The sequence below is a fragment of the Schistocerca americana genome, chromosome 3 (genome assembly GCF_021461395.2).
Source record: "Schistocerca americana isolate TAMUIC-IGC-003095 chromosome 3, iqSchAmer2.1, whole genome shotgun sequence".
In the NCBI taxonomy this organism is placed as follows: Eukaryota; Metazoa; Arthropoda; class Insecta; order Orthoptera; family Acrididae; genus Schistocerca; species Schistocerca americana.
Window position 1 is genome coordinate 890,519,559 of NC_060121.1, and position 12,735 is coordinate 890,532,293.

The following is a 12,735-nucleotide window of genomic DNA, read 5'->3' on the forward strand; positions in this document are numbered from 1 at the left end:
CTCCCATCCAAAGGCTCCACCTTCAGGCCTACACCCAGATTTAACCATAATAGATCTACCCTCCTCCTCCTCCTCCTGATCCCTGTAATGGAAGCACTCCAACCAAAACCATCTGAATTGCAACACTGAATCCTGACTCTACCAGTTCATACAACCATCCAACTGTGATCCTCTCACATTACCACCCAGTGGTCACCTTCCAGGAATTTGTTACCTCCAACTCACCATACCTCCCAAGGTACTTTCCTCACAAAACCAACCTTTCAGTACAAGAAAGAATAGTCATACACAGCCCCAAAACAAATCCTGATTTAATCGTCCTGCCTGCGGACAAAGGTTCATAGGTTCCACTACTGTTGCTATGAATCGCAGTGACTACCTGGCAGAAGACCTCCACCAATTACCTGACCCCTCCACCTATAAACTCTGATAGAGTGACCCCATACCAGAAGTCCATCATAACCTCCAATCCCCGCTTAAAGCCTTCCTCTCAGAACCTCTCCCTTGAATACATTTCCCTCCTCACTCTAACGATACCCTGCACACCCTCAAAATCCACAAACCCAACAATCCTGGAGGCCCATTGCGGCTGATTATTGTGCCCTCATGGACCAACACCTCCAACCAATTGCCTGTAATCTAGCCTCCCACATCAGACACCAACCACTTCCATCACTGCATCTCCACCACCCCCACCCCCTTACCTCCTGTATCCCTATTCTCATTGTTGATGCCACTTGCCTGTATGTCTATATCCCTCACACCCATGGTCTTACCGCTATTGAACACTATCTTTCCCAACATCCTTCACACCCACTGCCTAATACCTCATACATCTTACTAACTTTTCCTAACCCACAATTACTTCTCCTTTGAGGGGAAAGTACACAAACAGATCTGTGGCACAGCCATGTGCACCTGTATGGCACCCTCCTATGCCAACGTGTTTATTGACCACCTAAAGGCCTCCCAAAATGCCGAACTGCTAGCCTGGTTTAGGTTCACTGATTATATCCTCAAGATTTGGACTCAGGGCCAAGACACCCTATCTTCATTCCTTCACGACTTTAACACCTCCCATCAGTTTCATGTGGTCTTCCTCAACCCAGCAGGCTATCTTTCTAATGTTGACCACCTCCTCTCTAATGGTTCCGTCCTTACCTCTGTTCACATTACACACAACCACCAACAGTACCTGCATTTCGACAGGTGTTGCCCCTTTCATACCAAAAAATCTCTTCCATACAGCCTGGTCACCCATGGACATTGTATCCGCAGTGACAAGAACTCCCTTGCACAGTATGCTGAATGTCTGACCAAGGCCTTCACAGACAGCCACTATCCACTATATCTAGTATGCAAACGGATCTCCCATGCCATTCTCTTATACCCTGGACTGGAACTCCCATGCCATTCTCTTATACCCTGGACTGGAACAACTGAACCATACCCTTCGCCAGGACTTTGATTACCTATCAAGTCCTGAAATGAGGGACATCCTACCAGAGATACTTACCACTCCTCCTGTAGGGGTGTTCCATCACCCACCCAACCAATACAACATCCTAGACCATCCCTATGCCACTCCCAATCCCAGTCCCTTGTAACAAGGATCATATCCCTATAGAAGACCCAGGTGCATGGTCCGCACAGTTAATCCTAACCCATCAGGGAACATGCCACCAGTGGAAGCAGCCCTGTCATTTACCAGCTCTGCTGCAATCATTGCACACCTTTTTATATTGGTATGACTACCAATCACCTGTGCACCAGGATGAACAGTCACCGCCAAACTGTGGCCAAGAGCAAAGTAGACCACCCTGTGGCACAACACACAGTTGAACATAACATGCTTGAATTCTGTGGCTGCTTCACTACTTGAGCCATCTGGATCCTCCTCTCAATCACTAGCTTTTCTGAACTGCACAGATGGGAGTTATCCTTACAACACCTTCCCCCATCCTGTAATTATCCCGGCCTCAACATAGTCATGAATACAAACAGTGATCCAGGTACTGTCATTTTTTTTAATTGCAGACTTTTATCACAATATAAAGTCCTTCGACGATGACTGGTTTCAGTCAGTAATGACCATCTTCAGATCTGTTATACACCATATCCTAATGTGATAAAGCTGTAATGGCATTGTCAAAACATATAAATACACTCAACAAAGCTTCGTCAAGTAGAACTAAAATATGGTGTAAAATAGGCCCATTGTCCACACAGTCTTTTTGCAACACGCATTATATTCAATCTATAACAACATACTGTCCCTCCACCCAACAGTTTCCCCCCTTCTACCCTGTCACCTAATTCCCATTCTTGTCTCCCACCTCTGCCAATGCACCCGCCAATCTTTCTCCTCTCCTTTTTCATTCTTTTTTTTCCTCCTCACCTCCCTGCCACAGATGCTGTGTCTGTTGCCATTCTAGTCCCAGCACATCCCACCGGAAAGTGTTCATCTCTCTCCTCACCAGAACACTATTATCCCTTCCCCTTCCCTGTACCCTCAAAATTGCTGCTTGTATCCCACGTGATAGCTGCATTCCAGCCCGAGATTCTGGAGATGGCAGTTGTGTGCACGAGGTGTGCTTTCTTGTGTATAAATGGTGTGTATATCTCTTTTGATTATGAAGGCTGTGGCAGAAAGCTTTATGTAAGTGATTCTTAATTGTGCCTGTATGCAACTTAACGTGTCTTTTTCATGGCAAACAGCAAACTATCTTTTCCTGCATTGTTCATTTGTGAAGTATATCACAATTACTACCAAATCAGATAAAATGTTTTCAAAAATTTGATAAGTAAAATCTCACACGTAAATAAAGAATCACAGTTTTACTCACCCAAGCAACGATATTGTCTGTAAAGTTTTTCCTAAGCCCATTTCATCGGCGAGAATCCCATTAATACCATTTTCATAAAGAGATATCATCCAATTTAGACCACGCACTTGGTAATCTCTCATCTCCCCATTCTTGATGTAATGTGGTGATTGGTCAAACGATATTATGGTCTTTCGATTTGAATTTGTCTCTGCAAGAAGCTCTTCATCTTCTTCCTGCTCAGTTTTCCGATGCCGATGACTGTCAGACACAAGAAACAACACTCATTGATGAATTTACATTCACTCAATTGAGAAATTTGCTTACAATTAAATCAATATTGAGAAATAACTGAACCTCTTAACAATTTTTGAACAGCTCTTCCATGAGAGAAATAAATAAATTAATATAAATACTTTTTTTACTTTGTACAAGCCACATGAAGGGCAAGTGACAGCACTGTTTACCACAATCCTTCTAGTTTCTTATTTTGTTCACTGAAACTAGTTTATCTATAACATTCTCCAAATCTAAGAAAAGAATTGTATTTGGTTTTTCTCATACATACACACACTACTTCCTTTGCATGTTATTCTGTAAAACAGAGGAATCCTGAACTGAGCCAAGTAGAAGATAACACATAGCAGATATGTCAATAACATTTGCTCTCAGTCAGAGTATTGAAAATTGTATCAAAATTAGACCAACAAAAGTAAAGAGACATACATTATTCCTGGAGAATAGAAAACACAGTTTGATTTGAACCTCTTACTTCAATGTCTCATTATGGTACTTGTACATTTATTAAACTTCTCTGTGATGTTGCTTGAAAGTAAATTTCTCTTTCCTTAAAGATTGCTGAAAGTTGAACATTTTTAACTTATATTGCCAATGTTTACTCTTCAATTCATAGTCGCAAACTTACATTCCTTTGGTGCTGACTACATTTAATGGTGCTTCATCTTGCTCTGGGGAGTGCTGTAACTGGCAATCACACACAATTACGTTTCTCCTTCATATTAAATGTTTGTCACTGTTGACCCACTCATTTCTCGTGCAAATGATCTTGTGGGAACAAGAGACCGACTTTGGATGAGTAGCTGATTTCTCTGGTTTGATGTTTATGCTTTGTTTTGTTCAGTTTTACTTCTGACATTAATCCAAATAAAATAAATGTCTCTAAGCATATGTGGGTTTGATTTCTCACCTACAAAATTGGTGACCCCGAAAACAAGACCGGTTTAAGTTGCAACAATTTTTCTTCAGATAACTTCAGTTAAACATGAAAGGCACATGTAATTTTTCACAAACCCTTGCTGACATGATCCTGCAGCTGCAAAAAGAGATTGAAGTCTTACAACAGTCGATGCTGAGAGACAACAGCATGACGGACACGACGAAATCACAAACTCCAGTGATAACTACAGCTTCGTGAGAGCGCACACACACCGAAAATTTTCCGCCTGCAGTTTCGTTTGTGCCAACTGTGCCACGCTCACAATTGCGGGCACCTCCATTTACGTCCTCACAACCAGACATACGGTTTGCAATTTTGGAAAGCATTTTCTTACACCAAGGGCGGACAGTGAGCAATTTACGCTAGCAATTAGCAACTTGGACCAGAGAGCAACAACGATAGTTTCCGATGTCATTCTACACCCACCCCATCAACAAGCATACCTCGCCCTGAAGACTTCACTAATCACTCGCTGCACAGAGTTACCCGAGCAGAGGCTTTCACAAGAGCTTTACCAGGAGAAACGTGTGGACAGAAACCCATCAGAATTTTGGAGAAATTTGTGAGCAATAGTGGACTGTAGCGTAATAACTAATGAGTTGCTGCACCATATCAGGTGTCAACAGCTTCCGACTCAAGTACAGTTGACATCAATAGTGTATGAAGGACAACCATAGGATAAATTCCTGCAAATAACTGATAGAGCATATGCCACATTGGAATCAACCACTGTGACATGCGTAGCAGTGACAAATAAGAGTGTCACAACAGAAGGTGAGTAACACACATCGCAGTTTTTGGTAGAGCCGATGCTGAATTGTGCCGCCACATTTTGTTGATAATCATGAGACATTGCTGGGGAACTTCGAGAGTTACAGACCATAATGGGATGAACTGTCAAGCAGTTAAAGAACTTGGAGTTACGGACGGATGCTGATAATAGAATGAGGTTGCCTCGTTCATCCAATTTACAGCTGTCAGACACCACACAAGATCTGCCGATGATATTTGCTGGTACCACAGGCGGTTCGGCACCTGTGCGACAAAGTGCACGAAACCATGTAAATACCCAAATGGCAAGGCAGTTCGAATTAGGCACCACGGGCTGCAACACTCACAAATGGTGCTGCAAAAGTAAGAAGTGTCAACTTGCAGCAACACACAGATGGACACATGGCAAAAGTGAGGCCCATGATGGTATGCTTACTACTTTTTTGATGAGTTGTGGCATGACTTTGCACCAGTTGCACATGATTGATAAGATTTCATGCTTAAGAGTTTTAATAGACACTGGTTCAGAGGTCAGCACCATTCCAGTCACGGGCACAGATAAGACAACAATGCAGGAGCCCTTACAGTTGTTAGGCGTAAACAACTCCAGCATGAAAATGTATGGGTGCAAAGATATGTCGATAGACCCATACAACTGGAGTTTCATGGTGGCAGACATTACGCAACCCATATTAGGTGCTGATTTTCTGTCGCAGTTTGCACTGGCTGTAAACTAGGCAAATGGCTGCCTTACAAGTGGGGCACAATGTGACAGGGTAAAGGTAATTCAGAGAGGTTCTGTGGACAATATAAGAGGAGTAATAAACAGTCAATCCGGCATACATTGGTGCAGCCAAGCAGTGTTCAGCATAATACAGTGCATTATATACGCCTGACACCAGGTCCACTGGTTTCACAACATGTCCGTAGAACAGCTCCAGAATGGTTAGCTGAAACTAAAGTGATGTTTGAGGATATGCTCTGTGCTGGTGTCATACAAAGGTTAGACAGCCCATGGGCGACACCGTTACACTTAGTGCACAAAAAGGATGGCACATGGTGCCCCTGTTGCGATTACTGTAGACTGAATGCAAGAACAGTCCCAGATAAGTACCCAATACCTAATATCCAAGAATATACCTATTCTCTGTCCGGTGCAAAAGTTTTCTCAGTGCTGGATTGCCAGAAAGCTTACAATCAAATCCCAGTGGTGCATACCGATGTTGCGAAGACAGCAGTTATTACAACTTTCAGCCCATTTGAGTTTTTGTTTATGCCATTTGGTCTTAAAAATGCAGTTCAACCCTGGCAGAGATTCATTGACGAAGTGTTACAAGGCTTGCCATTCTGCTTTGCCTATTTAGATGGCATATTAACATTTCAGCTGATGCACAAGTTCACAACAAGCATATATGTGAAGTACAACAGAGGTTGTGTAACTACGGAGTGGTGCTAAATGAAGACAAGTCCATCATACGCAAAAGCGAGGTAACTTTCCTAGGCCACAGAGTCTCGGCCAATGGGATCCGACCTTTGCCTGAAAAGATTGATACACTGTGTAATGTACCAAAGCCAACGGACTATAAGCAACTTAGATGGTTTTTAGGCACAGTAAATTTTTACCGCCATCATTTGCCGGTACCAGCTGCCACCCAGGTACCACTAACAGCCACACTTGCGGGTAAGAATGCCAAGGGCATGAGAGTATTACAATGGACACCAGAAATGAGTAATGCTTTCAGCAACACAATGGGCACCGGAAATGAATAATGCTTTCAGTCAATTACAAACCAGCCTTGAAGACACAATGTTGCTGGCCCACCCTGTCCCAGGCGCACCACTGAATGTTGTGGTCGATGCCAGCCAGGTTGCAATTGGAGCAGCACTACCTCAAGAAGTGAATGGACATTGGCAGCCTTTGAGTTTTTTTTTCAAAGAAGCTACTGCACAGACAGACAAAATGGAGTGCTTATGATAGGGAGTTACTGGTGATATATGAGAGTGTGAGACATTTTTGGCCTTACATTGAAGCCCGAACAGTGAAAATTTGCACACATCATAAACCACAGTGTCAGCATTCCACAACACCAGCAACAAATGTTTGCCACAGCAGTATCAACACATAGCGTTCGTCAGCCAAATCACAACGGACATACAGCATATTAGTGGCGCAGAAAACACAGTCGCTGATTATTTTTCTTGAGTATGCAGCTTAGTCAGCATCTTACATTACGACGACCTTGCCACAGCACAAGAGAGAGATCAACAGTTGCAAGACTTACTAACAGATCGACACAAAGGATTGCGGCTTCAACAAATAGAAGTGCAAGGAAGTGACACCAAAATATGGTATGACATATCACAACAGAGACCACTGCCATACATTCAATAGCGATTCCACAAAATGGCTTTTAAAGTGTCTACAAGTTAGCACACCCAGTTGCAAAAGGATGTCAGAATTGGGAGTCGTTTGTGCCTTCAATGCCTTTGTGTAAAGTAGGACAACATGTTCGTGCAGAGGTCGGAAATTTTGCAGGTTTGCCAGCAAGGTTTGGTCATGTTCACCTGGGCTCAGCAGGTTATAAATACTTGCTCACAACAGTAGACAGATGCACAAGATGGGCAGAAGCTATACCAGTGACAGATATAGCAGCCAAGACAATAGCAAAGGCATTTGTTGCACATTGGTTAGCACGTTTTGAATGCCCCCTACATATTACAATGGATCAGGGTCAACAATTCGAGCCTAATCTGTTCAATGAACTGGTTAGACTGTGTGGATTCCAGCGTCATCACACAACCAGTTATCACCCGGCAAGCAACAGGATGGTGAAAATGTGACACAGAACACTGAAGGCGGCCCTCATGTGTCACCACGAGAGCTGAACAGAGGCGCTACCACTAGTACTTCTAGGTTTAAGGACTGCATATAAAGTGGATATGGGCGCATCAGTGGCGGAGATTGTTTGTGGGGAACCATTGTGAATTTCTGCAGACTATCTCATAGCGGCACCACTACAACCACAAATGGAGCTGCCACTGCTGGTAACCGGTAGCCCTCCATGGTGAATATCCTGTCTTCGTGCACTAAGCCTTGGTGGACTGCTCGCACGTCATGTTATGCATAGACGCCGTGCGGGCTCCCCTACAACCTCCTTATACTAAGCCGTACCAAGTACTGCGACGTAGTGCCCATACTATAGACATCTTGCAAAATGGAAAAAATTGTCAGGATGTCCATTGAAAGAGTGAAACCAGCATGGACCTTACCATTGCTGAAGCACGAAAGCATCCTCCGGTTCATGATGATCAAGGGTCAGGCACGCCTACACCCAGTTTAACTGAAGAGATGTTATCAAGATGCCAAAGGACTATACAACAACCAGTCACATCTGCGCTCACACCGACACATCAACTGGTTGTACATACAAGTGCTGGATGACAAGTCAAATTCAAGTACCCCTACATCCCAGGTGCTCTGCACTTTAAGGAGGGGGCTGTGTGGGAACAAGAGACCAACCAGTGAAGTGCATTGTTTGTTCTTTGGACGAGTAGCTGATTTCTCTGGTCTGATGTTTATTCTTTGTTTTTGTCTTGTTTTTCCGAAGTTAACCCAAGTAAAATAAATGTCTCTAAGTATATGTGGGTTTGATTTCTGACCCACAATCTGTTAAACTTTCACACTCAAACAAGAGTTGAGTGTCACAAACACAAAAGAAACTTCAACTTCTTTGTTGGATTTAAACTGTGTGCTGGTCGCCATCTTTCATAAACATACCCCCTCAATGCAATTATCCAAATCAAAGGAAAACTTTGGCCACTGACTCATTCTATTGTGTAGATACCACCACATGGTTGGTTTAAAAGAAAAGGGGGGTGGGGGGTAGGGGAGACAAAACTGCGAGGTCATCGGACCCTTGTTCCTGGTAAAATTACACAAGGGAAAGAAGAAAAGAAAGGTGACATACAGCACAATAACAGGAGAAAGGAAGAACCAACACTTCTATGGAAAACAGGAAAAGAAAACCACAGAAAGAAGCAAGAAACAGGTAGAAGAGGTAAAAACAAGAGAGCGGATGACTGTGGCTCACCGACCACAAGAATAAAAAGGAAAAGCCAACCACTCAGTGACACATTAAAACATCCACCCTACAAGCATTAGAGTGGAGAACACAAAGGGACAAAGGACATGCGTTAAAAATTTATACAGGATGATAAAACCCACAGTCACGTATAAAACTAAATTAGCCAATGAGGTGTTGTCAATTAAAATTAATGGCAACGAGTCCGGTAATTGAAGATTCCGTCACAGGGCAGCCAAAGGAGGACAGCTCACAAGATACAGGCAACTACCAGCCGAGTGCCGCACCAACATTGAGGTGGGTCATCACGGCGCAGAAGGTAGCCATGTGTCATCCAAGTGTGGCCAATGCGGAGCCAGCAGAGAACCACAGAGTCCCTGCGAGAGGCTCGCATGGAGGACTGCCACACATTCGTAGTCTTCTTAAGATCACGCAGTTTGTTGTGCGTACCGAGGTTATGCCATATCGCCTCCCAAAGCCGCAAAACCTTGTGGCGTAGTACTCAACGCAGGTCAGTTGCAGAGAAGCCGATCTCCATAAGCGGTTTCCGGGTAGCCTGTTTGGCCAACCTGTCGGCAAGTTCATTGCCTGGGATTCCGACGTGACCTGGAATCCAGACAAACACCACTGGACGACTGGACTGTTCCAGGGCATAGATGGACTCCTGGATGGATGCTACCAAAAGATGAAAGGATGACGAGGCTAGCACTGGTTGATAGCTTGTAGGCTGCTCAAGGTGTCAGTACACACAAGAAATGACGCCCCAGGGCATGAACGAATGCGCTCAAGAGCACGAGACATAGCCACCAGCTCGGAAGTGAAAAAAACTGCAGCCAGCAGGCAAGGAATGCTGTTCAATATGTCCTCCATGGACATACACAAAGCCAACATGAGCATCAGCCATCGTCCTGTCGGTGTACACCACTTCATGTCCTCAGTTTATGTCAAGAATCGAGAGGAAGTGGTAGCAGAGAGCCACGGAGTTAACTGAGTCCTTAGGGCCATGTGAAAGGTCCAGGCAAAGCCGCAGCCTAGGCGTACACCATGGAGGTGTATGTGAATGGACCTCAAGTACAGGTGGTAAAGGCAAGGACTCCAATTCGGAAGGAAGGGATCGGACACGAACTGCAATTGGAAGCTGATGCGGGAGATGAACCGCCATGGCTGGGAAAAGGAGATGGTGATTCAGATGCGCAGGAGAACTACGACTGTGTGCACACCTAACCTGCAATGGAGGGACTCTGGCCTCCACAAGGACACTTGTCACCGGACTCGACCAAAAGCTCCTGTTGCTAGGCGAACGCCACAGTGGTGCACTGAGTCCAGTAAATGCAACACTGAGGGTGCCGTCGAACCATAAACCAGACTCCCATAGTCAAGGCAGGACTGAACAAGGGCTCTGTAGAGCTGCAGCAGTGTAGAGCGATCTGCACCCCAGTTGGTGTTGCTCAGGGTTGCTAAAGGATGGGGGTGGTTCTCCCACGCAGAGGGTCGAGCATAGTGCTCAGCAAAGGTCTCGGCAATTGCATTTGTGTTGGTAGATAACATGCAATTTATGTTAACACCAGGAATACCTGTTGGGGTATGGTACCCGAAAACACATTTGATCTTTGCCTAGGCTTGGGAAGGTGGCGTATGGCACCCAATGGTCAAGACATCTCTCTCCCAACACTCCTGCTTCCATCATTTTATAAGCTGGCAAACGATGGCACGGAGGAGACGTTTAAATGCTATGAGATGTTCCAGGGAAGGGTGCCACTTATGCTGCTGTAGAGCTTGCCAAAGCTCCTTAATTGCTTCAGTGACTTCCGGCGACCACCAAGGGACTGCTGTTCGCCGAGGGCACCCTAAAGAGTGAGGGATCGTGTTTTCTGCCACAGAAATGATTGTTGTAGTCACATGCTCAATCATCACACCAATGTCACTGTGTGGAGCAAATTTAATGGTGACCACAGAGGTGAAAGTTTCCCAGGCTACCTTGTTTAAAGCCCATCTGGCCTGACGCTGGGCCAGTGACAGGAAGATGAGGAAGTGGTCACTACCACACAGGTCGTCATGTGCTCTCCAGTGGATAGATGGGAGAAGTCATGGGCTGCAAATTGATAAATCAATGGCCGAGTAACTACCATGAGCCACACTGAAATGTGTATCGGTCCCAGTATGTAAGAGGCAGAGATCGAACTGAGACAGTGAAGTTTCGACGTCTCTGCCTCGGCCAGTAAGCACAGTGCGACCCAACAAGGGGTTATGAGGGTTAAAATCTCCCAAAAGTAGGAAAGGTTTAGGGAGTTGATCAATCAGTGCAGTTAATACAGTCAGGGATACTGCACTATCTGGAGGAAAATATATGTTGCAGACAGTTATTTCCTGTGTCATCCTTATTCTGCCAGAGGGGTTTGAAGGGGCACAGTTTCACTACAGACTGAATTTAGGACACAAACACAAACTACACCTGATACTCTATTATAGTTGCTACGGTTGCTGTAGTATTCCTTATACCCGTGGAGGGCAGGGGTCCGCATTGCTGGGAACCAGTATTCCTGGAGGGAATGCAGAAAGCAGGTGTAAAGCATAACAGTTGCTGTAGCTCAGCCAGGCGGTGGAAAAAACTGCCACAATTCCACAGGAGGATGACATCATCGTAAGACTGATAAGGCATGGAACATTCAATAAGGCAGTTTACCCCTCAGGGTCACCTGTTGCCACCGACTTTTTGCGTCAGCAGTCTACATCCATTATTTCTGAGGGTCTGGAGAGATCTAGTTCCTCAGTGGATGCCAGAATCTCCACCTCATCTGCAGGCGCAGAGCTTGTAGGTAGCGGTGGTGTGGGTGCCACCGCAATTCCCTTGGTCTTGTGGATCTTCTTTCTGGATATCTCTCGCTGCTCTTTGGGTTTCCCTGGCTGGGAGGTCTTTGATTCAGTCTCCGGGACTGAGGATGTGAAGCCCTATGACCAGCTGCTTTTGGGCTCTTCAGCCACTGGCGGGTGTCAACTTTCCCACTAGCAGAAACCTGGGAAGGAAGGGAGTGACCCAAGGGAACCCTTTGTAGTGAGAGGAGCTGAAGAAGACTTATGCGTCTCCGACTCAGAAGTGAGGACTGATATTCAGGATGGTTTTTGGGGGGGGGGGACGGGAGGAGGAGGGGGGGGGGGGGGAGGGCGGTGTTGCTCCAGAAGGCCAGAAGGAGGTGGTGCGAGAGCAACAGGGAGGGAAGTGCCCCTCACCATCAAGGGGGCAGGTGTAGTCTTCTGGTTCTGAGAGTTGACAGGAAGGCGAGGAACTGATGGGGCAACATCTGTTCTCATGACGGCGGCATAAGAGGTGGTCATAGCCACAGGATGTAGGTGCTCAAATTTTCTCATAGCCTCAGTGTAGGTCAGTCGGTCCAGGGTCTTATATTCCATGATTTTCCTCTCTTTCTGCAAAATCCTGCAGTGTGGCAAGCAAGTTGAATGATGCTCTCTGCAGTTGACACAGATGGGAGGTGGGGCACATGGAGTATTGGAATACGATGGACATCCACAATCTCGAAATGTGACACTGGAAGTACAGTGGGAAGACAAATGACCGAATTTCCAGCACTTAAAGCACTGTATCAGGGGAGGGATATATTGGCTTGACGTCACAGCGGTACACCATCACCTTGACCTTCTCGGTCAATGTGTCACCTTCGAAGCCCAAGATGAAGACACTGGTGGCAGCCTGATTACCCCCGGATCCCAAAGGATGCGCCAGATGAATTGAACACCTCGCTGCTCTAAATTGGTGCGCAATTTGTCGTCAGACTGCAAAAGAAGGTCACGGTGGAATATAATA

At 45.5% G+C, this 12,735-nt stretch overlaps 1 protein-coding gene across 1 annotated transcript in view; it reads right to left on the minus strand.

Annotated features, from left to right (window-relative positions):
- LOC124607415 (chromatin-remodeling complex ATPase chain Iswi) overlaps positions 1 to 12,735 on the minus strand; it is a 124,842-nt gene that overhangs the window by 87,902 nt on the left and 24,205 nt on the right. The window contains exon 4 of the mRNA XM_047139739.1: positions 2,847 to 3,086. Within this exon, the coding sequence (XP_046995695.1) occupies positions 2,847 to 3,086 (240 nt within the window). The remainder of the gene's footprint in view (positions 1 to 2,846; positions 3,087 to 12,735) is intronic.